This window comes from Pan troglodytes, chromosome 23, assembly GCF_028858775.2.
Source record: "Pan troglodytes isolate AG18354 chromosome 23, NHGRI_mPanTro3-v2.0_pri, whole genome shotgun sequence".
NCBI classification, from domain to species: domain Eukaryota; kingdom Metazoa; phylum Chordata; class Mammalia; order Primates; family Hominidae; genus Pan; species Pan troglodytes.
The window spans coordinates 41,446,527-41,471,690 of NC_086016.1; the positions used below are offsets into that span (position 1 = coordinate 41,446,527).

Consider the following 25,164-nt stretch of genomic DNA (forward strand, 5'->3'; position numbering starts at 1 on the left):
GAAACTCCCTGACAGGCCTGGGGACCTGAAGTTGCTGTAGGATGGACAGGCCAAGAGTCAGTGTGGCTGGGCCCACCCCCCCACCTCTGAGTTTCAAGGCCCCTTCACCAAGGCAGGTGCTGGGTGTGGAGGAGAGGAGGAGGGTGTGCTGGAGTCAGGAGAGGGGCTCTGCATGGCCTGACACCACCCCTGTCTGGGCCTCGTGTTTCCCAGCCCTGCCCTCCCTTCCGTGACCCTGTGGAATGTCGTCCTGTGAGTTTGTGGGGAGTGCCCGGCAGGGCTTGTGCGTTCGGGGATGCACCCTGTGTATGCATGTGGGGCGTGTCTGTGTGAGAGTGCATGCATGTATGTGACACTAGGGTGGGGAGCCTTCCAGTGGGTGCACACGCAGGCAGATGGGGACTTGCTCCGTGTGCACGGAGGGCCTGGGTCTCCATGTGCCAGGCCTGTGCACACAGGTGTGGACATGTCTGCTTCCCTCAAGGGCCCCGAACAAGGAGATGCCAGCTGGTGACACTGTTGTGGCTCAGTGTGTTCCCCTGAGGTCTCCAGCCTCCAAACCTCACTCTGCTAGGCCACCCTCCTAGGCTGGCCACAGGCTACAGTGGGTTCACCTGCTCAGCTTCACCAGGTCACTCAGTCTGACTCTCAGCATCTGTTGCATTCCTGCAGCTTAGAGGCATCCTTGGCTTGAACCCCCTTCTTCACAGCCACCCCCAACACTTTCTGGCTATGCCTAGCCCCTCCCTTAAGTGCACCAGGCACTCCTTTCTGCACCATCCCCGCCGCCCCTGTGTTCCCCCACCTCAGTCTGGATGCCATTCCATCTTTTTTGGGTTTTTTTTGAGACAAAGTCTCACTCTGTTGAGCAGACTGGAGTGTAATGGCGCGATCTGGGCTCACTGCTACCTCCGCCTCCCAGGTTCAAGCGATTCGCCTGCCTCAGCCTCCCAAGTAGCTGGGACTACAGGCGCCCGCCACCACGCCCACCTAATTTTTGTACTTTTAATAGAGACGGGGTTCCTCTCTCTCTGTGGGGTTAGCCACTGTGGGAGACAGGACCCTCTGGGCAGGGAGCAGGGAGGGACATGGCTCCTGGTGGCTGGAGCACTGGCTCTGGAGTCCCAGACCTGGATCTGAGTCCTGGCTCTGGCACTCAGCCATTGAGTGGGATTCATTTCTTCTTGCTGTGCCTCAGTTTCTTCACCTGGGGGCTGCCTGGGGAAGGCAGAGGGGCCTGCCGTCACAGTGGAGGCTAGAGATAGAGCAGCTACCCAAGTTTTCTTGGACCCCCCGACTCCCCCAAGTAATGGATGGATCCCTGTCTAATCCATTGCTCCTACTCGGCAAGTGTAGAAAGTAAGGCTTGTAGAGAGGAAGGGACTTGTTCAAGGCCACACAGGCCTAGAGGGCTTGACCAGCTAAGCGTGAGGTACAAAAAGCAGTGCACATTCTGGGCCACACCCATCCACATCCTGCAGCACCCCTGGCCCTCATGGGGCACTTCAGTGCTAATGTTCCTTTGCCTGGAAAGCTGTCACTTCTCTCCCTGGGCTCTCACCAGCCCTCATGCCCTACCGCCAGCGGTAGACACAGATGGGGCAACCCCCAAAATGCACACACAGAGGCCAGGGAGGGGTTGTCTGCAGTTTCCGTCCCTGCAACAGTACCGACTGGGCACCTACCATGTGCTAGGCTGAGCCAGATGCCGAGGAGACAGCAGCAGGAGACAGTGAGGAGACGGGCAAAATACACAAGAAATTTAATCAATGAGTCAATTACCTAGTATGCTGGAAAGAGAAATGTGCTATGGAAGAAAGAAGGGCAAGCAAAGGGACGGGGGGCTGCCCTGAGTTGTGGTGGTCCCAAAGACCCAGATCAGAGCCCAGGCTGGAAGTAGGAGGAGCTGTGGGTACCTGGGGCTGGAGCGTTCAGGCAGAGGGGACCGCCAGCACCAACGGAGCTGGTGTGCCAGTGGATGAGAGTAGAGGGGAGGAGGCCAGGGAGGTAACTGGCCGACAGGTCTCTGGCCTCCCTCTGAGTGGAGGCGGCAGCCACCGCACAATCTGCGCAGAGCAGGGAGGTGAGCTGACTTTGCCCACCAGTGGGTAGGCGGCAGCAAGAACACAGGCCAGGCAAGGGCAGTGGAAGGGGGAGGTGGAAGAGGTGCTGCTGGTGCCCACAGCCATCTCTCCTGTGGGACAGGCCAGGATTCCCCACCCAGGGCCTGCTCCCTTTGAGAATCTGATAACAGCCATGGATGCTTCCCCCACAACACGCATGTGCACGTGCACTCATATACACACACAGATGGGCAGGGGCACACACCCATGTACACATGCATGCACACATTTCTGCACATGTATACATGCACCTATGTTCACACATATGCACACGCTTCCACAGGTGTACATGCACCTGTGTTCACATGCATGCACACACTCACACATGCTCACAGTCACACACACCATGCTACTGGGAATTTTAGGAGATTACTGGATCCCTTGACTCCCCCAAGTAATAGATCCCTATCTAATCCATTACCCCTACTCGGCAAGTGTAGAAAGTAAGGATGGTAGAGAAGAAGGGACTTGTTCAAGGCCACGCAAGCCTAGAGGGCTTGACCAGCAAGACTTGGCCCAGACACCCTACCTGGACCAGCAGGGGCCCCTCCCTTAGGGCCCTCTGTCCCCAGCACCAGCTAGGGGCCAGGGGAAACTTCTCTCATCCTAGCTGCCGAAGAGCTCACAGCAAGGCCAGGTGAGGAGCCCAGGATAGCAGACAGGAAGTGCTCAGGTCCCAAGAAAGGGAGTGAGAGGAGACTCTGGAGAGGTGGCATTTGAGCTGAGCTCTTTGGGCTGGGCTGGGAAGGGCACTCCAGGCAGAGCCCAGTAGCAGCAAAGGCCTTGAGGTGAGAATTCTCCAAATGGAGGCAAGCAGGGCTCCTGGAAACCAGAAGCCCTTCAGGGGCCTTCGAGGGGAGGAGACACCTGGGCTGGGTCTTTAAGGATGAGTAGGAGTTTTTCCAAAAAGGCGTTTTGGGCAGAACACAGATATGCCAGGTACAGAGATTTTAAAAAGCCAGAGAACTGGCCAGGTGCGGTGGCTCACACCTGTAATCCCAGCACTTTGGGAGGCCGAGGCTGGTGGATCACAAGGTCAAGAGATCAAGACCGGCCAGGCACGGTGGCTCACACCTGTAATCCACACTTTGGGAGGCCAAGGCGGGCAGATCACGAGGTCAGGAGATCGAGACCATCCTGGCTAACCCGTTGAAACCCCGTCTCTACTAAAAATACAAAAAATTAGCCGGGTGTGGTGGCGGGCGCCTGTAGTCCCAGCTACTTGGGAGGCTGAGGCAGGAGAATGGTGTGAACCCGGGAGGCGGAGCTTGCAGTGAGCCGAGATTGTACCACTGCACTCCAGCCTGGGCAACAGAGTGAGACTCCGTCTCAAGAAAAAAAAAAAAAAAGAGATCGAGACCATCCTGGCCAACTTGGTGAAACCCTGTCTCTACTAAAAATACAAAAAATTTGCTGGGCATTATGGTGCACACGTGTCTTCCCACCTACTCGGGAGGCTGAGTCAGAAGAATCGCTTGAACCCAGGAGGCGGAGGTTGCAGTGAGCCAAGATCGCACCATTGCACCCCAGCCTGGTGACAGAGTGAGACTCCGTCTCAAAAAAAAAAAAAAGGCAGAGAAATTGCAAGCATTTCTGAGGGCTGCCAGTGGATGGGACAAGCTCAGCTGAATGGAGTGTATGTGGGGGAGGGTAGAAAGGGGACAGATCTGACTTCACCTGGCAAGTGTTGGGGAAGGAAGTCGCCAACAGAAGAACAATGAGGTTCACAAATTTGGAAAGGAGAGCTTTATTTCTCATAAAGGGTTGCAGCCTGCAGGGCAGCCATTCTGACAGGCTGGGAAGCATAGCTTCCAGCCAGAAGCCAGGAACACATGCTTCAAGGGAGGGGCAAAGGGAAAAGGAATTTATACAGAGCAGGGTGGCTGAATATACATATTTAATAAGCTATAGGGGGAGTCATGAATATTGATGTAAGGAGAAACAGGGACCTGTGCAATTAAGCTTCATGCCCCTTCGTGAGTCACACATGCAAAAAATGGTGGCGTTAGTGTGATCGCAGGGTGTTTTTCAGCCCTCTGATGTCAAAAGGTGACGCACAGGACCCTACTGTGTGCCAGGCCTCTGTGAATGCGGGAGGGGAAAAGAGTGACAGGGGCTATGTGGGAGGAAGGAATTGGGGGCTGTGTCCCCTTCTGGCCAGCTCTCTCTCAGGCAGGCTCCTGGCGCCACAGGGCCTGAGCTGGGAGGGTAGAGGGTGGAGGGTGGGGCCTGGTATGCCCGGCTGTGCCCGGCTGTGCCCAGGGCTGACTGTGTGCGACTGAGCAAGTCACTTATCTCTGACGAACACCTTCACTGGGCGTCCACTGTAGACTGTCTGGACAATGGTTTCTTATCAGGAAGGGATGATGGTCAGTTATTGTGTCAAAACTGCAAAAGAGGGATAGCATCAGACAGCTGGTTGGTATCAGTGGTGAAATCTTTCAAAAGGGCTGGTTTCTGGCTAGCCCTAACCGTCAGCAGGCTTTCTTCCCTAAGGAAGGGGTTCAGGAGGGGCTCTGTCGAGGAGTGTCTGACCTCCCATTCTGTTGTAGCCAAGCACTCAGCTTTCAAGGTTTCTCTGGGGTTCCCTTGGCCAAGAGGGGGGGCTGTTGGGGGGCTTGGGATTTCATTTTAATTTCTTAAAGGACCCTTTATCAAATACCTTCGGTGCTGCCCAGCACCACCTTGTCACACATCCCACCTCCCTCACCCTCCCCACACGCTGTCAGGTGGCCACCTTTATGCCCACTCTGCAGACCAATGGGCCTAGGCTTTGAGCATGGAGCCCTGGCGCAGCTCGGAGGGCCCGGACCGGAGCCAGCTCACTCTGCCCACTGCACCGCCATGCTCCCTGACCACCTGGAGCCTTGGCAGGGCTGGGGCTTGATGGCTTGGTTCTCTCTTTCTTTCTTTTCTTTCTTTTTCTTTTTCTTTTTTGATAGGGTCTCACTCTGTTGCTCAGGCTGGAGTGTAGCGGTGCGATCCTAGCTCGCTGCAACCTCCACCTCCTGAGTTCAAGGGATTCTTGTGCCTCAGCCTTCCCAGTAGCTGGGACTACAGGCATGTGCTACCACAGCCGGCTAATTTTTGTATTTTTAGTAGAGATGGGGTTTCACCATGTTGGCCAGGCTGGTCTCAAACTCTTGGCCTCAAGTAATCCACCTACCTTGGCCTCTCAAAGTGCTGGGATTACAGGCGTGAGCCATTGCGCCTGGCCTATGGCTTGGTTTTCATGGCATGGGTGAGGAGCCTCCCCACCTGGAGACCCAGGGCCAGGAGTGAGATGCCCCAGGGAGGTGGAATGCGGCTCCCACAGGCCAGGCAGCAGCTGCTGAAAGGGTAACAGACCCAGCAATTGTTCCCAGAGCCAAAAAGGCCTGGGTGAAAGGGGACAGCAGGGCTGTAAGGAGACACCGTCTGAGATTGGCTAATCTTGTATCTGGGCTTTTCCCACCTCCAGCTCCCACAGCCTCCTTGTCAGGCAGCTCAGCCCCTAGAGGAGCAGTCGGGCAAGAGGGCCACCAACCACCCTCCCCCATATCACCATGGAGCTTGGAGCCCCAGCCTCCCCCACGTCATCGTGGGGCCTGGAGGACGGCTGGGAGAGGATGGAGAGAACCAGATTCCATTGATGTCAATGCGATGTCAGGGCAGTGATTCGTCCCATTCTGCAGATGAAGATACTGAGGCTTAGGGATTGAAATGACTGGAACACTTGGCGAGCTGGCATGGAACCCAGGTCTTAAGCACCCTGGGATTCAGCTTCTCCACCTGCTGAGAACCTCCGTGCCTACTGTGTGCCAGGCCTCTGTGAATGTGGGAGGGGAAAAGAGTGACAGGGGCCACGTGGGAAGAAGGAATTGGGGGATGTTTACCCTTCTGGCCAGCTCTCTGGGAGGGAGGCTTCTGGCACCACAGGGCCTGAGCTGGGAGGGTGGAGGGTGGGGCCTGGTGTGCCCAGCTGTGGCTGTGAGTGTGACCGAGCAAGTTACTTATCTCTGACAGGCTGGGCGTGGGGAAGATGTACTTGCCACACAGCGCCCAACACACTGAGTGCCGCATTGAGGACATGGAGGCGGACTTTGGTATGAACCCAACAAGGCTGACTCCACTTCGGCCTCCCAAGAAGCTTGGGAATCTGGAAAGGTCAGGAGAACAAAGACCCAAGTTGGGGGAAGATGGAGAGCAAGCAAGTCCCCTGACCCTGGCCAGCTCTGGGCAGGGCAGCTTCCCTGGGGAGTGGGGTGTGTCTTTACTTCTCACTGGGCCTCAAGGGCAGGGGCTGGGGCTTGGGCAGGTCCTCCTCCCCTTTGCCAGGAGCAATGGAAATGGAGGAATGTGATTATTTTGTGCCTGCCTTCGTGCTTGGGGGCCAATGTCAAGGTTTTCTTGATGCTCAGAACAAGTTCAATGGAGAATCCAGACTTGAAACAGCACTTCTTTCATGGGCTGAGGGACGCCCAGAGTTGCTGCTGAAGGCTCAGGGAGGGAGAGAAGGTTCGGGGGAAGGAAAGTGTCTGTGAGGCGGTCCCTTCCAGAGGGGAATGAGTCCCAGGCAGGGAGAGCTGTGGCATGGGGAATTGGGGGAGGGGGACACATTTGAGCAGAAATTGAAGGTTCTTCGGGGGCCGGAGAAGAAGGGGTAGAGAGGGTTGAACAGCCAGGCTGGGGAGAGGAGGAGGGCAACATTTTTGCAGGGCAGAATAGACTGGATTTTGGGGGAGTGACAATTACCTTAAGCACATGTCATGGAGATGATTTTTTTTTTTTTTTTGAGATGGAGTCTTGCTCTGTTGCCCAGGCTGGAGTGTAGTGGCATGATCTCGGCTCACTGCAACCTCCGCCTCCTGGGTTCAAGCAATTCTCCTGCCTCAGCCTCCCGAGTAGCTGGGATTACAGGCGTGTGCCACCACACCCGGCTAATTTTTGTATTTTTAGTAGAGATGGGGTTTCATCATGTTGTCAGGCTGGTCTTGAACTCCTGACCTTCTGATCCACCTGCCTCAACCTCCCAAAGTGCTGGGATTACAGGCATGAGCCACCGTGCCCGGCCCATGGAGATGTTATAATGGAATGTGCTTAGAGTGATAGGAACTAGGAATGGATCTTACACTTTCAAATGGTTGGGAAAACATCAAAAAATGTTTCTGGACACGTGAAAATGACACGAAATTCAAATTTTTGTGTCCATAAAGTTTTAATTGGAACACCGCCAGGCTCATTCTTTTACGTATTGTCTATGGTTGATTTTATGCTACGATGGCAGAGTTGAGTAGTTGGGACAGAGACCATATGGCTGGCAAAGCCTAAAATATTTACAATCAATCTCTTAAAGCAAATGGTTTGTCCACCCTTTGTTAGAGAGAGCCTCCAGGAAGAAGAGAGCAGTGAGGGTGACGTTGAAGAAGGGGGCAAGACTAGGTCACCAGGGACTCCCTGTGCCCCGCCCAGGCACTGAACTTAAGCTGAGGGCAAGTGGGAGCCATTGAAGGTGCAGGCAGGAGAGTGACCTGCTCAGGTGAATGTTGGAGTAGGATCACTCTGCCTCCTCAGCAAGGATGGATGAAGCTGGGCACGGAGGCACCTGGAGCAGGTAGACCAGCCCTAGGCAGCCCGGATGGCTCAGCAAAGGCCTCTGGGACTACTCTGGAGCACATTCGCTGGGATATAGCATAGGTAGCGCATCCCTGCACCTTCGACGATGGCGGCGCAGAGATGTCTGCTGCGTACCCACAATGCCTTGTGCCTCGCACCGCGGGAGGAAGTGGCTGCTCTGTAGGCACCAGAGCGGAACCACTTGAAAGGCGGGAAACACGTGGGGCACGCCTCTGAGCCCTGAGAGGAATGGCCCAGAGCAAGGCCACGAGGAGCCAGGGCAGGACACGGTGGGCCCTCGGAGATCCGCTGGTGGGCAAGTGGCAGGAGAGTAGGCTCAAGAGGGTGGGCAGGGCCGACCGGGCCTAGGGTGGCCTGGTGAGGGGGGCGGGGGAGGGGAGGCCCCCCCAGTTACCCCGGGAGTGCGCAGGTGGCTTCGGGCATGTGAGGGACGGAGGGGGTCGGAAGGACACAGGCCGGTGTACAGCGGTCACCCACGCCCCAAGCAGACACACAGACTCTGTAGACACCGTAACAGGCCCGGCACCGTGCACACATCACAGGCCTCTGCACATGGTCACAGATGCCTGCGCGAAATCCCGGCCCAGGTTCACGCGGGCACAGGCGGATCCACGCACACACCGCAACACGGGTCTGCACGTCCATGCACACACAGGCACAGACTCGGGCACGCTGCGGAACGCACCCGTCCACGCAGACACAGAACGGGACTTGCTGCCCCGCACGCACACCAGGCCCGCACTCCGAACTACCCGCATTCCCCGCACACGCCCCCGCGCAGGCCGCCCCGGGCCGTGGGCCGGCGCACGCACGGTCACAGGAGGGGCGCGCGCACACTCGCACTCACACACACTCGCTCGCACACGCACACACTCGATCCAGCACGCGCGGGCGGAGCGGGGCGGCGGCGGCCGGAGTCTGCGGTGCGAGGCGCCCCCGGCCCGGCGCGGCGGCGGAGCCCGGCTGGCGGGGGAGGGGAGGGGGTTGCGGTGGGGGCGGGGTGGGGGCCGGAGCCGCTTGAGCCGGCGGGAGCGGGCACCCCTGCGCGCCGCGCTCGGCCTCGCCTCCGCGCCCCCCGCGCGCCCGCCGCGGTCCCTCCCCCGCGCCCGTCCGCTCGCCGGGCCCCCGCCGCCGCCCCGGGGTGCAGCCGAGCGGCCGCGCCGGGCCCCCGGGACGGGGTGGAAGTGGGGGTGGGGGGAGGGGATCGGGGCCGGGCCGGGGCCGCGCTGCCTGCGATGCCCGGCGCCCGCCGCAGCCGCAGCCGCAGCCGCTGCCGCCGGAGCCCGGGATGGGGCGAGAGGCTGCGGCGGACGCCAGCATCTCCCCGCCGGGGACCCCGGGGGCCGCGGAGCCGCCGCCGCCGCTGCTGCCGCCGTTGCTGAGACCCAGCGGGCGATGGGTGAGTTGACCCTGGCGTCCTGGGGGGCGCCGCGGCCCCTCTATCCCCGCGCTGCCCGCCCTCCCGCGCTGCGCTTGGCGCCCCCCGCCCGGCTCCGCGGCCCACTCCCCGAGCGTGACCTTAGGGGGCGGGCGCGGGCGCACTGGGGCTGGGGGCCCGGAGGCCGCGGTGGGGGCGGGATGCCGGGGAAGCCGCTGGGCGCGGGCCCCCTCCCCCTACCCGCCGCTCCTCCGAGCTCCCCGGTCCCCGGAGGGCAGAGCCTCAGCGCCCGATCCCCTCCCACGGCCGGGCGTGGGACGTCCCCGAGGCGCGGGGCTCGAGCCGTGCTTTGTGCGCGGCACCCCCTAGCCTCCGGCGCGGCGCCCCCACAACCTCCGGCGCGGCGCGGGGCTGGAGTGGGAGGCCTCCGCGCCCGCCTTCCCCACCCCCGACCCCAGACTGCGGCGGCGGCAGCCGAGGCCCAAGCGCAGTCGGGGGCTGGGCGGGTGCGGGGGCTGCGGCCGTAGCTACCTCTGGGGACCAGGCAGAGGCAAATGTGGAGAGGGCCCCCGGCCATTTACCGGGGTGGGGGCCCCCGGCTCCTTGCACTGCTCTGCCCAGGGCGGGGGAGGGAACCTGGCTGAGGGAGGGCGCTATAAATATCTGCAAATAGTGAGTTCTGGAACCGGGAGTGGGGAGGGGAGTGCGTCTGGGTGTGTGTATGGTGGGGTTCTTGAGCTGGGGTGCAGCAGGAAGGGATGCCGCGCGGCCAGACCTAGTGGTCTGAGGTCGGATGACCCCCAGCCCCGGAAGATGCCCCTGAAGGCCCCTGATGGGGTGTGGGCAGACACACTACCCCAGTGGGATTCCTCCCTGGTTCCCCACTTCATTCCTGGGACACACCAGTCCAGATTCGCCTTGATGGGGGAGTTGTGAGCACTGGCGTGTCGTTTGGGGAGGGGGAGCAGTTATGAAAGATCCAGACATGGAGCCCAGCAGAAGGATGGAGGGGAGAGCCCCCACCCCCAGGAGCTGCAGCTCTGAGGGGGTTTTCAGTCTAAGGAGTGCTAAGGGGAGCCGCTCTGGGTCCTAGGAAAGTTTGAAAGAGGGGTCCCAGCCCAGGAGGAAGAGAGAGGTTACTGGAAGAGATGATGACAGGAAGCTGCCAGAGATCTCTGGGTAGAGAAAGGTGGGAAGGGCGTTGTGGGCCAAGGGAATGGCATGAGCAAAGGCTCAGAGGTGTGAGTGTCTGGCGTGTGTTGAGAGGTGGCAGTGGGAACAGTCAGGCACTGTGGGTGCCGCCTGGAAGAAGTGAGATGAAGACGGGGGAGAGGCTGGGCAGGGAGGCCAGGTGGAGGTGAGGTGGGAGGGCACAGCAGGGAGCTGGCACTTGGTCCTGAGGACGGCAGGGAGCCAAGACCTGGCTGGGGGGATGCCACTGGCTCAGACCCATTCTAAGGGTCTGCCTGGTGCCCTTGGTGTGGTCAGGGCTACTTGAGGCACACTGGTGATTCCTTTTTTTTTTCTTTCTTTCTTTTTTTTTTTTTTTTTTTTTTTTTGAGATGGAGCCTCACTCTGTCGCCCAGGCTGGAGTGCAGTGGTGCCATCTTGGCTCACTGCAACCTCCACCTCCTGGGTTCAAGCAATTGTCCCACCTCAGCCTCCCGAGTAGCTGGGACCACAGGTGCCCGACACCACACCCGGCTAATTTTTGTATTTTTAGTAGAGATGGGGTTTCACCAGGTTGGCCAGGCTGGTCTCGAACTCCTGACCTCAAGTGATCCACCCACCTTGGCCTCCTAAAGTGCAGGGATTACAGGCGTGAGCCACCTCGCCCAACCCTGATGATTTCTTTTTCTGTAGTAACTGGACCACCTCAGGAAGTCAGCTTTCTGAGCCTCGGTTTCCACATCTGTGAAATGGGGAGGTTTTGTTTTTGTTTTTGTTTTGAGACAGGGTCTCACTCTGTGATCCAAGCTGGAGTGCAGTTGTGTGATCATCGCTCACAGCAGCCCCAACCTCCTGGGCTCAAGGGATCCTTCTGCCTCAACCTCCTGGGTAGCTAGGACTACAGGCGTGAGCCAACACACCCTGCTAATTTTTTAAAAAGTTTTTAATAGAGATGAGGTTTTGCTGTGTTGGCCAGGCTGGTCTTGAACTCCTGGGCTCAAGTGATCCTCCTGCCTCTATCTCCCAAAGTGCTCGGATTCCAGGTGTGATCAAATGGGGGAGAATTTTGAATGGAATGAGTTGCAGAGAGGATTGAATGAGAGGATGTACACAGGGTGCCTGGCACCTGAGCAGCACTCAAGAGATCGCTGGCTGCGGTATTATTACCTGGAAAACGAGGATGCCGATGCCAGCTGGCGGGCCAGGCCAGCTTCACTGGGCAGCGGCCATGAGAATCACGAGAGGGCTGGGCTGGACGTGAATGGCAGAGAGCTGAGGGTGGGGGAACTGCGTGGTCCTCATGCAATTCTGGGAAGACTACATAAGCAGTGAGGAGTGGCCAGAGGCAGGGTGGTCTGCAAAGACAGCCCCTCTTGGCCTCATGGGCACCCACCCGCCCAGCCAAGTCATTCAGGGTATCCTGCTGTGCTCCCCAAGAGCCAGAGCCTCTTTGCACCCCAGAGTGCAGTGATGCAGCCCCTCATCTTAGCCATCTCCAAGCCCTTCATGTGGGGACCAGGTCTTGGAACACAGTGTTCTCAGGTAGGGGTAATAATTTACTGTGCTGGACAGAGAGGACATAGGCCTTGCCCTGAGGAGATTAGAATCCACTGGGGAGCAGATACCCCTGGGCACCGATGCTCCACCTAGCCCTGTGCTGGCTGCTTGGGGGCAAGAAAAGAGTCACTAAAAGTAGGGATTCCAGATCTAGTGGCCCGGTTCAAATCCCGGCCCTGCCTCTCTCACTGTGTGACTGTGGGCTGGTGACTCTGCATCTCTGTGCCTCAGTTTTCTTGTGTCTAAAATGGCGCTGAGGCGAGGCGTGGTGGCCCATGCCTGTAATCCCAACAGTTTGGGAGGCCGAGGTGGGTGGATCACCTGAGGTCAGGAGTTCAAGACCAGCCTGGCCAACATGGTGAAACCCCATCTCTACTAAAAATACAAAAATTAGCTGGGCATGGTGGCAGGCACCTATAATTCCAGCTACTTGGGAGGCTGAGGCGAGAGAATCGCTTGAACCTGGAGGCAGAGGCTACAGTGAGTTGAGATTGCGCCACTGCACTCCAGCCTGGGCAACAGAGTGAGACTCCATCTCAAAAATAAATAGATAAATAAATAAAATGGGGGTGGGGTGCACTGTTACTATTTGAACAGCTTGGCATAGTTTCCAGTGGCCATTTACTGCTCCCTTCCAGAATGAGTCTCCCGATTCACCCCTGCCTCCTTGGAGACTACACCACCTGCCCTCCGAGATGTGTTGTTTACGTGTCCCTGATGTCTTCCTTTTCTAACTGAGTCCTCCTGCCCAGGGACCTGCCTTTCCAGATCCATTGCTCCAACCGGGGGCAATAGTAGGCTGGCAACTGGCTCTCTGGGAAACAAACCCCTGATGAGTTGGCCGATCGCCGTGGTGTAAATCCTCCCCATATGGCTGATTTTAAGCCACCCATGGCCTAACAAGAGTGTCATAATGGGAGCTGGTACGTGCCAGCTTTAGTCCCCAGGCATTCAGCAGGTGCTTAATAGATGATGGTTGAATGAGGAGGAAAGGATGCAGAGAGTGTTGGTCAGCTAGATTTGGGAGCTGTGGGCGATACTGTAGGTGAGAAGGGCTTTCAGGGGGAGGCGTGGGAGGGCTGGAGGTGAGGGGCCACCCTGCACCAGCCCTGGGGTGAGGCTTGAGGGAACGGAGAGCTTCTGGTGTCCTCCCCGTCCTGAGACCCTTTGCACCCCTGACCCTGACGCACACTTGCACTAGCCCCTCCTTCCAGGGGCTCCTCTCCACCTTGGCCTGGCCTTGGGGTTCTGCACAGAATGGGCCCCAAGCTTAAGCCAATGAGAGCTCGGAGATGTGGCCCAAGCAGGTCCCAAACCTCATGTTCCATTCCCTTGCTGTGCTGTTCCCTCGACTTGAATTCCTCTTCCATTCACTGTCCCCTGTAACTCTGTTGTCCATCAAAAGCTTCCTCATGACCCCCTTCCTCTGTGACACCAGCCCCACAACCCAAGTCAGACAGACCCTTCTCCCCTTCTGCTCTTCCCCCGATGCTACAGCCCCTCCCATGTACACGTTCCTGCCCATAAAAATATCAATAGCCAGCATGTGTTGAGTTCCTATGGCAGCCAGTGACAGAGGTTCCGGGATAGTCCCCTCTACAGATGGGGAAATCGAGGTGCAGTCTCTTGTTCACACTGACCCACTTTTTTTTTTTTTCTTTTGAGAAGAGTCTCACTCTGTCACCAGGCTGGAGTGCAGTGGCATGATCTCGGCTCACTGCAACCTCTGACTCCCTGGTTCAAGTGATTCTCCTCCCTCAGCTTCCCGAGCAGCTGGGAGTATAGGCACGTGCCACCATGCCCAGCTAATTTTTGTATTTTTAGTAGAGATGGGGTTTCACCATGTGGGCCAGATGGTCTCAAGCTCCTGACCTTGTGATCCACCTGCCTCGGCCTCCCAAAGTGCTGGGATTACAGGCCTGAGCCACCACGCCCAGCCTGCACTGACCCACTCTTTACATCTTAGCTGCAGCATCTCTGGCTCAGGGAAGCCCACATGCTTCCTGGTGTTCTTGCTGTCAGCTCCCAGAGTATCATGCTGGTGTCTTTGGCGTGTTTATTACGTGTTCTTGATAGACTTTCAGCGACACAGGTACTGAGGAGGCCCTCAGTTAAATGTGCAGATGGATGGATGAATGGATGAATGAATGAATGAATGAATGAATGATTCTCAGCCCAGGTGAGCAGCCTTGCTGTCCTGCTTATTACTCCTTCTCCATCCCTGATGGAAGGGACTGACCCTCCAGAGGGCAGCCTCACACTACAGAGGGAGGGTACAGGGACCTGCTTGGGAGGGGCTATTGTCCCCACCGCCAGGAAGGGGACAGTGAGGCTTCGGGAAGGGGCAGAGCTGCCCATGGGCTGGAAGCAGGCCAGGAACCCCCTCTCACAGCAGGGAGCTGACAAGGGGACCCACGGCCTTGCCCATAAGTCAGGAAGTTAACCGACTTGTCACGTACTTCTCCTTGGGCTGCCTGAAGTGGAATTCCCCCTTTTGGGTCACTTATTTTCATCTTTTCTATAAAAATAAAATAGAAACAATGGAAATCATTCTCACACCTAATTACCGTATTGTTTATGAACTTATTTGGCTCGAAACTTTGGTTCTTACCGAAGTGGGAATCCCTTGAGAGGGGTGGGTGAGGGCCAGGCCAGGGAGACAGACCTGTGCACGTGCCAGGACCTCAGAGCCTGCTCTCCGGCTGCCCTCTCTGGGCAGGCCAGGAACTTCCCAGAAGGAACAGCCCAGAGACAGGGTTCTAAGTGAGGGAGGCCGGCCCGAGTGGGTTCTGGGACTCTGGCTGGCAGGCCTGGTGGTGGATGGCTCCCACGGTTGTCCTCCCCACCTTGGCCTCCGGGTCATCATAATTTGCTGCTCTTTATCAAGCACTTACTATGTGCTGGGCCCAGGGCCAACCAACCACTTTCTATGCATTCTCCCAGAGATGTCTCTAACTTGCTGAGAGGCAAGCACTATTATCATCCCTGTTTGACACTTTGAGGGTACCCAGAGTTGGGGGTCCACAGCTGGGAAGTGGCAGGGCTGGGATTGTGTCCAGCCTATAGGACCCTCAGAGAGCAGCCTCCCTCGGTCACCCAGACCTGTTCCTTCTCTCCCGTGGGCTCCCAGCAGGGCCTGTTCCCTGAGGCTTGGAGCCCTGAGACAGCCATCACTTAGCCTCTTGGCCTCCAGGCTTCCCCTTCAAGGCCCTCCTTCTGCCACTGTCCTGGGCCCTGTCTCTGGAAGGCCTGCTCAATGTCACCTGGGCGGCCTGCGTAAAGTACCTGTTTGCCAGACCCTAGCCAGCCCTGCTGAGTGAGCATCTCACAACGGGAGGGCTGGAAGCCCACAGTTTGAAAAATACTGACTTGGACTCCCAAAGTAATCCTAGTACTTTGGGAGGCTGAGGCAGGAGGATTCATTGAGTCCAGGAGTCCGAGACCAGCCTGGGCAACATAGTGGGACCCTGTCTCTACAAAAAATTTAAAAAAAAATTAGGCAGGTATGGTGGCAAACGCCTATAGCCTCATCTACTTGGAAGGTTGAGGGGGAAGATCACTTGAGCCCAGGAGGTCAAAGCTGCAGTGAGCTGAGATCGCACCACCACTCTCCAGCCTGAGCGACAGAGCAAGACTGTATCTCAAAAATTAAAAAAAATAAAAAATGGTGCCCTGAGGATACAGAGGCCTGTGCATTCCAAGAGCCAGTTCACAGCTCCCTGGCATCTGTAGTGGCTACTAGATTTCCCAATCCCCAACCCTTGTAACCCAGATCCTGTGACTGAGCCCCCACCTGTGTTCATAGCCTGGGCCCCACCAGCTCTTCATACACCGTGCTCACCCCTGCCCCACTGCCCCCGCCATGCTGTCATCCTAGCACTTGCTGCCTCTGCCTCTTCCTGGAAGCAAGTCCCAGGCAGGGCATGATGCCCAGAGCTTGCCTAATGCACTGGGCAAATCTCTCATGGTGAGTCCTCATCTTGCTACCTGGGGCCTGGCACATGGTTGTGGCAAATTGTGGTGGGTGAGTGATGGTGGCTGCCGCAGGAGAGGGGCACAGGGAGAGCTGCAGGTGACCGGGGATGGGTTGGGCCCCCGGGCTGGCACCGGGCATGCACTAGGGCCTGGCTCTGTGCCTGGCACGTAGAAGGCATTTGATGCATATTTCTTGTCTTTTTTTTTTGAGACAGAGTTTCACTGTGTCACCCAGGCTGGAGTGCAATGGTGCGATCTCAGCTCACTGCAACCTCTGCCTCCTGGGTTCAAGCGATTCTCCTGCCTCAGCCTTCCCAGGTAGCTGGGATTATAGGCGCCCACCACCACACCCAGCTAATTTTTGTATTTTTAGTAGAGACGGGGTTTCATCATGTTGGCCAGGCTGGTCTCCAACTCCTGACCTCAAGTGATCCACCTGCCTCCGCCTCCCAAAGTGCTGAGATTACAGGTGTGAGCCTCTGAGCCTGGCCTGATACATATTTATTCTTTTCTCTTTTTGAGACAGAGTCTTGCTCTGTTGCCCAGGCTGGAGTGCAGTGGCATGATCTCGGCTCACTGTAAGCTCCGCCTCCCAGGTTCACGCCATTCTCCTGCCTCAGCCTCCCAAGTAGCTGGGACTACAGGCGCCCGCCACCACACCTGGCTAATTTTTTTTTTCGTATTTTTAGTAGAGACGGGGTTTCACCATGTTAGCCAGCATGGTCTCGATCTCCTGACCTCGTGATCTGCCTGCCTCGGCCTCCCAAAGTGCTGGGATTACAGCCATGAGCCACCACGCCCGGCCTCTATCAGGCTTTATCTTTCTCCACTCCAGGACCAGAGCTCAGTCCTGAGCCCGGAGCACTTTGCTCTCCCCAGCTCCTGCTCATCTACGCCGGCATCTGACCTGGTTCCTGCTGAGAAATGCTCTGAACTGGGGGCAGGGGAAGAGGGAGGGGTGCAGTCCCACACGGGCCTGGTGTCTCCTCCTTCACACCACACAGGGGATCCTCAGCTCTCTGAGGCACTCTGGGTAAGTTTCCCAGGGCCCCAGACGTTAAGGTTCCCTCTGCAAAAATGGGTGGGTTCAGCTGGCCACGTGGCCTCTCTGGGCTGATAACCCTGGGCTCAGCTACACCCCTTGGAAGGTTTTCCCTTGGGATATGGGCACAAGTGAAAAATAGAGCCATACCCTCCAACTCACTGTGGGCATTCAGTGAAACCATGTGTGTAAGACGCTTTGTTAATTGTAGAACGCTGCACAAACTCATCAGGTCCCTCACCCGTCAGGCAGGCTCTACTGCAGACACTAGACACGATCGAACCACTTCCCCTGCTTAGTACTCAATTTCCATATAGTGAAATGAGGTTTATTTTGGCACCGTGGCCCATGGTTCCTGAGATATGAAAATGAAATCATGCAAAAAAACTCCAGCACTTTGGGAGGCCGAGGGGGGTGGATCACCAGAGGTCAGGTGTTCAAGACCAGCCTGGTTAACATGGTGAAGCCCCGTCTCTACTAAAAATACAAAAATTAGCCGGGCATGGTGGCGGGTGCCTGTAATCTCAGCTACTCGGGAGGCTGAGGCAGGAGAATCACTTGAACCTGGGCGGCAGAAGTTGCAGTGAGCTGAGATTGTGCCACTGCACTCCAACCTGGGTGACAGAGTGAGACTCCGTCTTAAAAAAAAAAAAAGAAAAGAAAAAAAAAAAGCCTGATAGAGCAAAATGCGCACTGCCCGAAGGTGACAGAAACCGAAGTTGATGTTGGTTCCAGCAAAAGGTGAATGGGGAAGAGAAAGGCCTGCGAGGAAGGCCCAGTCAGAAGCCAGCCAGGCCCAGGGGTGGCAGGGTGGTGGGGACACTGCCCTGCTTCTTTCTCTGTGCTTTCCTGATGTTCTAGAATGGATGAGAAACCTTTAAACCAGAAAAATGCAGTTGTATTCTAACAGCGGGAAGAAAAGGAGCCCCGGAGACAGCCGGCTCCTGCTTGGTCTGATTCTGGGGCCACCGCTTGCGGGCAGTGACCGGCTGTGGGGTCTCACCGTGGGGCTTGCCTAGCACCAGGCACTTCTACCAGAGCAAGTGAATCTGCGGCAGGAGGCCTGTGTTGCTCTAATTCCTGGAAATTGGGTCATGGGAGCCCAGGCCTGGAGCTCCTGGAATGCAGTGCTCTGAGAATTTTGTCCAAACACCTCTGACCTCCTTCCTCCGGGGCTGGTCCAGCCTCTTTCTTCCCCCGCGTCCCCCATGCTCCAGCCTCTTGGGCAATTGTCATACTCCGTATGTGAGCCTCACCTTCCTACTTCCCGGCCTTTGCTGATACTGGTCCCCTGCCCTCCTGAAGAGCCTGCCCCTTCCAGCCCAGCTGCTGCCAGAGCCCCCTCTCCTTAGGAAGCCCCTCCTGCCCCTCCCAGACAGAGGTGCCCGCAGGGCAGGAGCCAGGGCTGCTTGTTTCACCTCCATGCTGAAGCCCAGCGGGCGTGGTCAAACCTGTTGGCTGATGTTGTTACTGACCCCGGCCTCTAAGTGCTTTTCCCACTATCCTCCTACACACGGGTCAAGTTCTGCCTAGTGGTAGCGTTATTTGTCATTGCATCTGAGCCTTGATCCTGGGTGGGGTCAGTTTCTGTTTCTCTCCCAGCTTCTGACTCTGTACCCAATACACTTTGTGCCCGGTACAGAGCACTCATCTGTCCATCCGTTCTTTCAGCAATTACTCCCTAAGTGCCTATTGTGCGCCGGTGACTGAGCTAGGTGGCAGGGGCACAGCTCTGCTGACATCAGGGTGGGCGGCTTGCAGTTTGCTTGCATGTGTTTTGTGCATGCTACATGTGTATGCACACAGCATGAACATCTCCATCACATATAAACTAGCGTCTCTTAGGCTGCGCAGTCCTCTAGGCACCTTGTGCATTCCTGGTTAATTCAGCGAGCGTTGACAGAGTGCCCACCAAGCAGGTGCCAGGCCCTGACATGAAGTCTTTGCCCTTGTGAAGCACCTGTCTTGTGGAGCCATTGCAGTGAGAGCTGGTGCAGAGGGTGAAGGGCAGGGGGTTGGGGCAGCATCCTGGAGAGATGGGAAAGGGGTGGGGAAGGGAATTTCTGCCTGGCTGGGGTGTGCTTTGGGATCCCCTCTGCGGCCCTGGGGGCATCCCAGGCCTAGGAAAGCTGGACTGGGCCTTCTCGCTTTGGGAGTGCAGGCAGCCCCATCTCTTTGGTTCCGCTGCTCTCAAGAGCCCCAAAGAGTGATGAGGCTAAGAAGGTAGGAGTGGGCAGGAGCCCTGCTGCTGGGCACCGCGAAGAGAATACGAAGTACAGTGTCCCAAAGAGGAGACACATGGACACGACACGGGACCTGTGATGGAAAGCTAGCTTGCTTGCTTCCTTCTTTTTTCTTCTCTTTTCGTTTCGTTTCGTTTCTTTTCTTTCAGATGGAGTCTGGATCTGTCGCCCAGGCTAGAGTGCAATGGCAATCTCGGCTCAGTCTCAAAAAAAAAAAAAAGAGGTAGAACCTTCAGATGCAGACAGAGAACCTAGAATCTGAAACTTAGAGGAGGAAACCTGGAGCAGCAAAGCTAGAATGTGGGTCTTCCAGAACATGGAGCTCGGAGGCCGCCACCCTCACCTTGATGAGCAGCAGTGGGCACATTGGCTGCTCTGCTGAGCTGGGCTGGGATGAGGACCCCCTCATAGCCTCCTGGGTTCCTGACCCTGGGCACATGCCCTCTCCAAGCAGAGGTGGACAGAGAGTAATTGGGAGAGGAAAAGAGACAGGGTGCCTTGTTCCAGCTGAGGGCGGGCTCCCTGGGTGCCCAGAGCCCCAGCCAGCTGTGTGCTTGCCTTGTCAGGACCACCCCCAGCAGGAAGCTAACTGATGCTCAGGTTCCCAGATCCCAGGGGCAACGCTGCCACCCTCCTGCCCAGGAGCTGCAGGCTGCAGGCCTTGTCACCTCCCCAGGTCCCCACGGTGGCAGAGCCACGTTCAAGCCCATTCCCTCACTCAGCAGCGCACCTGCAGCACCAGGGCATGAGGCAGTGAACACACAGCCGTGAGCTGCAGTTCCGACGCTGGCAGGGAGGATCCTAACTACTGAGCCGCTCTTCCTTTCCCACCGCCTTCCCATAGCTCTTCCTGGCCGTGAAGGCTCCAGTCATTTCCTGTATCTCCCCTCTGCCACCGCTATCCCATTGGAAGGGGCCCTTAGGATTCACGTAGCTAAGCTGCCTCATTGGGGTGTGACAAGCCCAAGTTGGCAAAGCAGGCAGGACTAGGACCATGGGCCACTTGTGTGAGCCCCAGACAGGCCTGAGAGCCCTGCAGCGTTGACTGGAAGGTGCGGGGGTGTGGATTTGGCGTGGTCATTTATTCATTCAACAAACTCAGGGTGAGCACCTTTTTTGTGTGGGGCTCAGTGCTTGAGGCTGGGGACCCAGGGGCGTCAGACAGCACAGCCCTTGTGTGGGACAAGGGGTTCTGGGGAGTAGGCTGGGGTCAGGGAGGCCTGGAGAAGTGCAGCTCAGCCGAATCCTCCAGGAACAGGCACGGAGATTGAAGGGTGAGATTACACAGAAACTTCTGTGCCTCCTTGAGGGACTTGGACTTTCTCCTGAGGGCAGCGGTTCCAAGCTGGGAGGGGCAGCATCAGATGTGGCTTTCGCTTGGCTCATGGGGGCCGGGTTGGGGGCCCACTGAGGAAGCTGCTGCCATTCCGGTGAGCGGTAGGCTCGGGGTTGGGAGATTTGGGAAGTGCGGGCAGTGGGACTGACTGCCTTGGTGGTGTGGGGAGGGGCCCAGAAGGGGGAAGGTGGGTGGGGAGGGGCCCAGATTTGGGAAGTGCGGGCAGTGGGACGGACAAGCCTTGGTGATGGGTGGGGAGGGGCCCAGAAGGGGGAGTGTTGGGAACGTCATCGGAGCGTCAGTCCCTTGGTGCCAGGCTTGAGTCACAGGTTACTAGCTCAGGTTGTTGGGACGGCGATTTGAGTTTCACCTCGTTTGCCACAGAGGGTCTCAGGCCAGAAAGCCAGGCCTGGTGTGAGCCAAAGCCCATGCCCACTGCCCTCCTTGCTGCCCAGCCCAGATCGTTCCTGCCAGGTCTGCACCTCGCTGTCCCTCACTCCATCTGGCACTGGGCCGCCTGAGCATGCAAGTGTGCCCACCACCTGCTGCCCTGTACACATGGGTAGGTGCCGGGGGAACAGCATCCACTCCCCACTGCCTAGGACTCTTGGACCAGACTTCCACCTGCCACCTGGTGCATGAGAGCCTCTGCCAGCCAACAACCCCTCCACTGCCACCCGGGGCACAATGCCTGGGACAAAGTCCCCAATGCTAGAGAAGACCCCAAAGGACGGGGAAGGGCGGGGCGCACCCTCCCTTCCATTTCCCCGTACCCCCGCTCCGCTCAGCCCGCCAGGCTGGAGATGGAGCTGAGGCTGTGTACTGAAGTGGCCCTTTGTACGTTGTCACCAGAGGATGGCGAGCCTGGGCGGGAGGGGCTGGCACTGCCGGGGCTGCAGGGCAGAGTGGCGCTGAACTCAGCAGAGCAGGGGCTTTCTCTGGGGCCACAGGGCAGGGGAGGAGTGCCTGTCAGGTGTGGGAACTTGCAGGCTGGGCCTGCACCCCCAAACCAGAGGATATTTGTCCCTCAAAGTCTGTTGCTGCTTCTCATCTGGGCTCCTGCGTCTTTGGACTGTTCCATGTCATCCAGCAGCTGTCCCTGCAGTGCATGCTCCAGGGCAGACTTTGTCCTGGGGGGTGGGGAACAGTGGTGACCGAGGCCTGTGGTGACCCTGCTCTCCTGTGGCCTCGCCAGCAGGGTGAGGGCAGGGCAGACGTAAACAACAAAGTGGGATCGCCTCTGCAGGGATGAGCGCTTGGGGGACAGCCTGGAGAGAGGGCTTGTGGGCAGGGGCAGCACTTCAGCCAGCTGCTCAAGGGCCCATGTCTGACAAGTGGCATCAGAGCATGCGGGGACCTGAGGAAGGGCGTTCCAGGCGGAGGGATCATCCGGTGCGAGGACCCTGAAATGGGGCCATGCCTGAAGAGTGTAGGAGACAGGAAGGTGGGGAGTGTGGCTGGAGCCTGGGGGACAAGGGAGGCAAGGTCAGCAGAAACGCAGGCATCAGATGGCCAGGGTCCATGGCACGCAGAGGAGTTGGGGTTTTAATTCTTAGTGTGACAGGGCCATGGGAGGGCTTGAGCAGGGAGATGTGGCCTGATGGGGAATTTGTGGTGACTCTGGCTGCTGCAGAGGCAGGAGGGAAGCTAGTGAGGACCTCGGCAGAGGAGGCAGAGAGAGGTCCATCCTGGGAGCATTTGGGGGAACGAGGCCTGCAGGCCTTGCTGCCCCTCTGCCGGGCATGTGGTGAGGCCGCACCCAGCTCAGAGGACTGGCCTGTGTTAAGACTCTGGATGTTATCCGTTTTAATCCCCTCGGGGTTGGGATGGCCTCACATTGCTGATAGAGGCACCGAGGCCCAGGGTATTCAGTGACCTGCCCAAGATCACGGAGGAGGGTTTGGAAGGGGCAGGATTTGAATCCAGCCCCTTTTGAGTCTAGACTCCAGAGAGCTATGGCCCCAAAGCAGCCCCCGCCCCACGCTGACTCCTGAGAGATTGGGGGTGGGCACCCAGGACAGCCCAGGGTCCAGGAGAGCCCTCTCACAGAGGCAGAAGCACTCAGCCCAGACCCCTCCTGCCCGGCTTTTCCTGGGCCTCCTTTGTTATCTGACGACGGCCACTGAGACCAAAGGCGCTGGCTGCCCCTCTGCCTGGGAGGCACCACATCTCTGGGAGCCCTGGGGGTGGGGGCAGGGGCATTCTGACCTTGGAAGCCAGGGCAGGGCAGAGCTGGCTCCTTCCCTTCTCTTGTCCAGATGGTCTGGGGCAGTTTGTTTGGGCCTGTAAGGCTGAGTGGGCTGGGAGGTGGGTAGGGAGCTGAAAGCCCGAAGTATGGGGGTCTCGAGGATTTATCCCATTGGCCTCAGTGGGTCCCGTAAGCACGGAAGCTCTTAAGCCTTTGCGGAGGGGCTGGCAACAGGGGCCTATTGATGAATTAGAAGAAGCTGTGTTCCTTCCTTCCTCTAACCTGAAGCTTTGTTAATAATTAATCATCTGCCCAATTAATAATTACAGGCTTGAGCAGCCCCTTCCCACTGCCCTCACCCCACTCCAACCTCCTCTCCGTTCCTCCTTCCTTCGCCCTCCCAGCCCCCACTCCTACCCCCACCCTTCCGGCCATCAGTCCCTGCTGGCCTTCCTCTGCAGAGATGGCAAGGCCCTGTGCCCTTGGGAGTCCCCCTGTCCCCGACACCACACAGGGCATCGGTTCTATTCTTCCCATGAGGGCCTTTCGGCAGCCCTCCAGGGCAGGTGCCACACAATCTGACAGACAGAGACACGAGGCACAGGGGCAGAGGGGCAGAGCCACACGGTACTCATTCACTCATTCTTTCACTGGATGCTATTGCACTGTTCTCTGTGGTCAGCCACCACCCTGAGCAAGACAAGCAAACAGGAAATTCCTCTCCAGGCTTAGGGGATAGCGTGGGGGGAACTCCTGAGCAGGCTGGGCTGAGGGCAGCCCCCCAGGGAAGGCAAGGGCTAGGAAGAGGGAGGAGTCCCTAGAGGGCAAGGTATTGGAGGGTGGGGCTTTTTGTATAAAGCTCCCCGGCAGCAGGAATGCTCAAAGCTCTGGGCTCAGCCTCCTTCCAGGGTAGGGTGTGATTTCTGTCTTCACCCTCAAGAGGGGTGTTCTCCACACTGGGGAATGAATGCCTTGCTAAGGGTGGACCCTTGGGCTTGGAGCCAGCAGTACAATAGCTGTCTGGCCGTCTCCTCTGGGCAGAATCCAGCCTCTGCCCCCACTCCCAGAGAGACCCAACTCCCTCCAAAAGGCTATGGACTCCTGGGCCCCCTTGCAGGAGAGGCAGTGTGGGTTCAGGCTCCCTGACCCCCGCCCTGTCCCTGCCCGGTACTTTGTCAGAGACTCGGGGTCCCGCCGTGCCGAGAGTGTATTTCTGAGCTCTTCCATGCATATAGTGTTCCTTGGTTCCCTATCCTCGTCCCACTGAGAATGTCCAGTAGCCCCTCTGGGAGTCGGGGTGCAGTTCTCGGGAACCCTCCCACACAGAGAGGGAGCCAGGTGAGGCTCACAAGAGATGGACCTGCTTTTTACTGAGCACTTGGCCCTGACAGGCTCTCCACCTGTAAAACCACAGTGTCCCTACCTCCTCAAGCACCTGGCACCTAGGAATGGCTCTGGGAGGGTGGGGCTGCCTCTCACTGCTGCCTGGTTACCTGTTTCACAAAGGAGGAGACTGAGGCTGGAGAGGTGAGGTGACCTAGCTGGAAAGAGGTGGAGCCAGGAAACCAGCCCAGATGGAGGGCAGGGCCAGCATCTGGTGGGACAAAGTCAGTTTCTCCTGCAATCATCTAACTGACACCTGGGCTCAGCCTCTAGGGAGGAAACTGCTGCCATAGAGCCTTGAAAGCCAGGCAGAGGGGACTAGACACTGTGCCTCAAGGCAGGTATGCGCCAGTGAGGGAAGGAGGCGGCAATGGCTGGGAGGGGCCCAGGCAGGGGTTGGGCAGCTGCAATGCGGGCTGGAGTCTTGGGGAGTGTGGGCCACAGGGAAGGGTTGGATGCATGTCACTCACAGGGAGGGCCAGGGCTTGTCAGTTTGACTCACTGAACTTCGGTTTTCTCCTCTGTGAAATAGCAGTGGGAGGCGGATGTCCACACGAGATTAGAGAACAGCTAAGATACTGAGCACAGCCCCGTCAGAGGGCGGCTCTCGGGGAGGCCTCAGATGTGCTGTCCTCTCATTCCCCTCCTTAGTCCTGTGTGTGCTGCTATCACAGAATACCTGAGACTGGGTGGTCTGTAAACAGCAGAACTTTCTCACAGATCTGGAGGCTGGGAAGTCCAGGGTCGAGGAGCTAGCATATGGCGAGGGCCCTCATGCTGCGTCATCCCATGTCAGAAGGGCAGAAGTATCCACACATGGAGAGGGGCAGGGCTGACCGCATGCAGTTATCAGGAACACGATAACTAACCCACTTCGAGCCCATGCTGTTATCAGGAACAATAACTAACCCACTCCTACAATAGCAGCATAAATTCCTCCATGAGGGTGGAGCCCTCACAGCCTAATCACTTCTTAAAGTCCACACCTCAACACCACTGCACTGGGGATTAAATTTCCTACATGTGAACGTTGGGGGACACATTTTTCAGACTATGGCACCCCCTACATGATTACAGGCTGGCAAGGGGAAGCTGTGGACACAGGGGCTTGGGGATCCCTGGGCCTGTGGCCAGGCCAGGCTAGCTGGAGGCC

General features: G+C 57.7%; 1 protein-coding gene across 6 annotated transcripts in view; it reads left to right on the plus strand.

The window, feature by feature from the left end:
* MGAT3 (beta-1,4-mannosyl-glycoprotein 4-beta-N-acetylglucosaminyltransferase) overlaps positions 1–25,164 on the plus strand; it is a 45,034-nt gene that overhangs the window by 1,343 nt on the left and 18,527 nt on the right. Inside the window, exon 2 of one of the 6 annotated variants that reach the window (XM_009438426.5) lies at positions 6,129–6,269. The exons of 1 other annotated variant lie outside the window; for it this stretch is intronic. In XM_009438426.5, coding sequence (XP_009436701.2) covers positions 6,145–6,269 — 125 coding nt within the window. In that variant the 5' untranslated portion in view covers positions 6,129–6,144. Of the gene's footprint in view, positions 1–6,128; positions 6,270–8,178; positions 9,139–17,427; positions 20,535–20,688; positions 24,353–25,164 lie in introns of those variants that run through there. 4 more of the 6 variants (XM_016939198.4, XM_054675903.2, XM_009438433.5 and 1 more) reach the window with 4 other exon arrangements.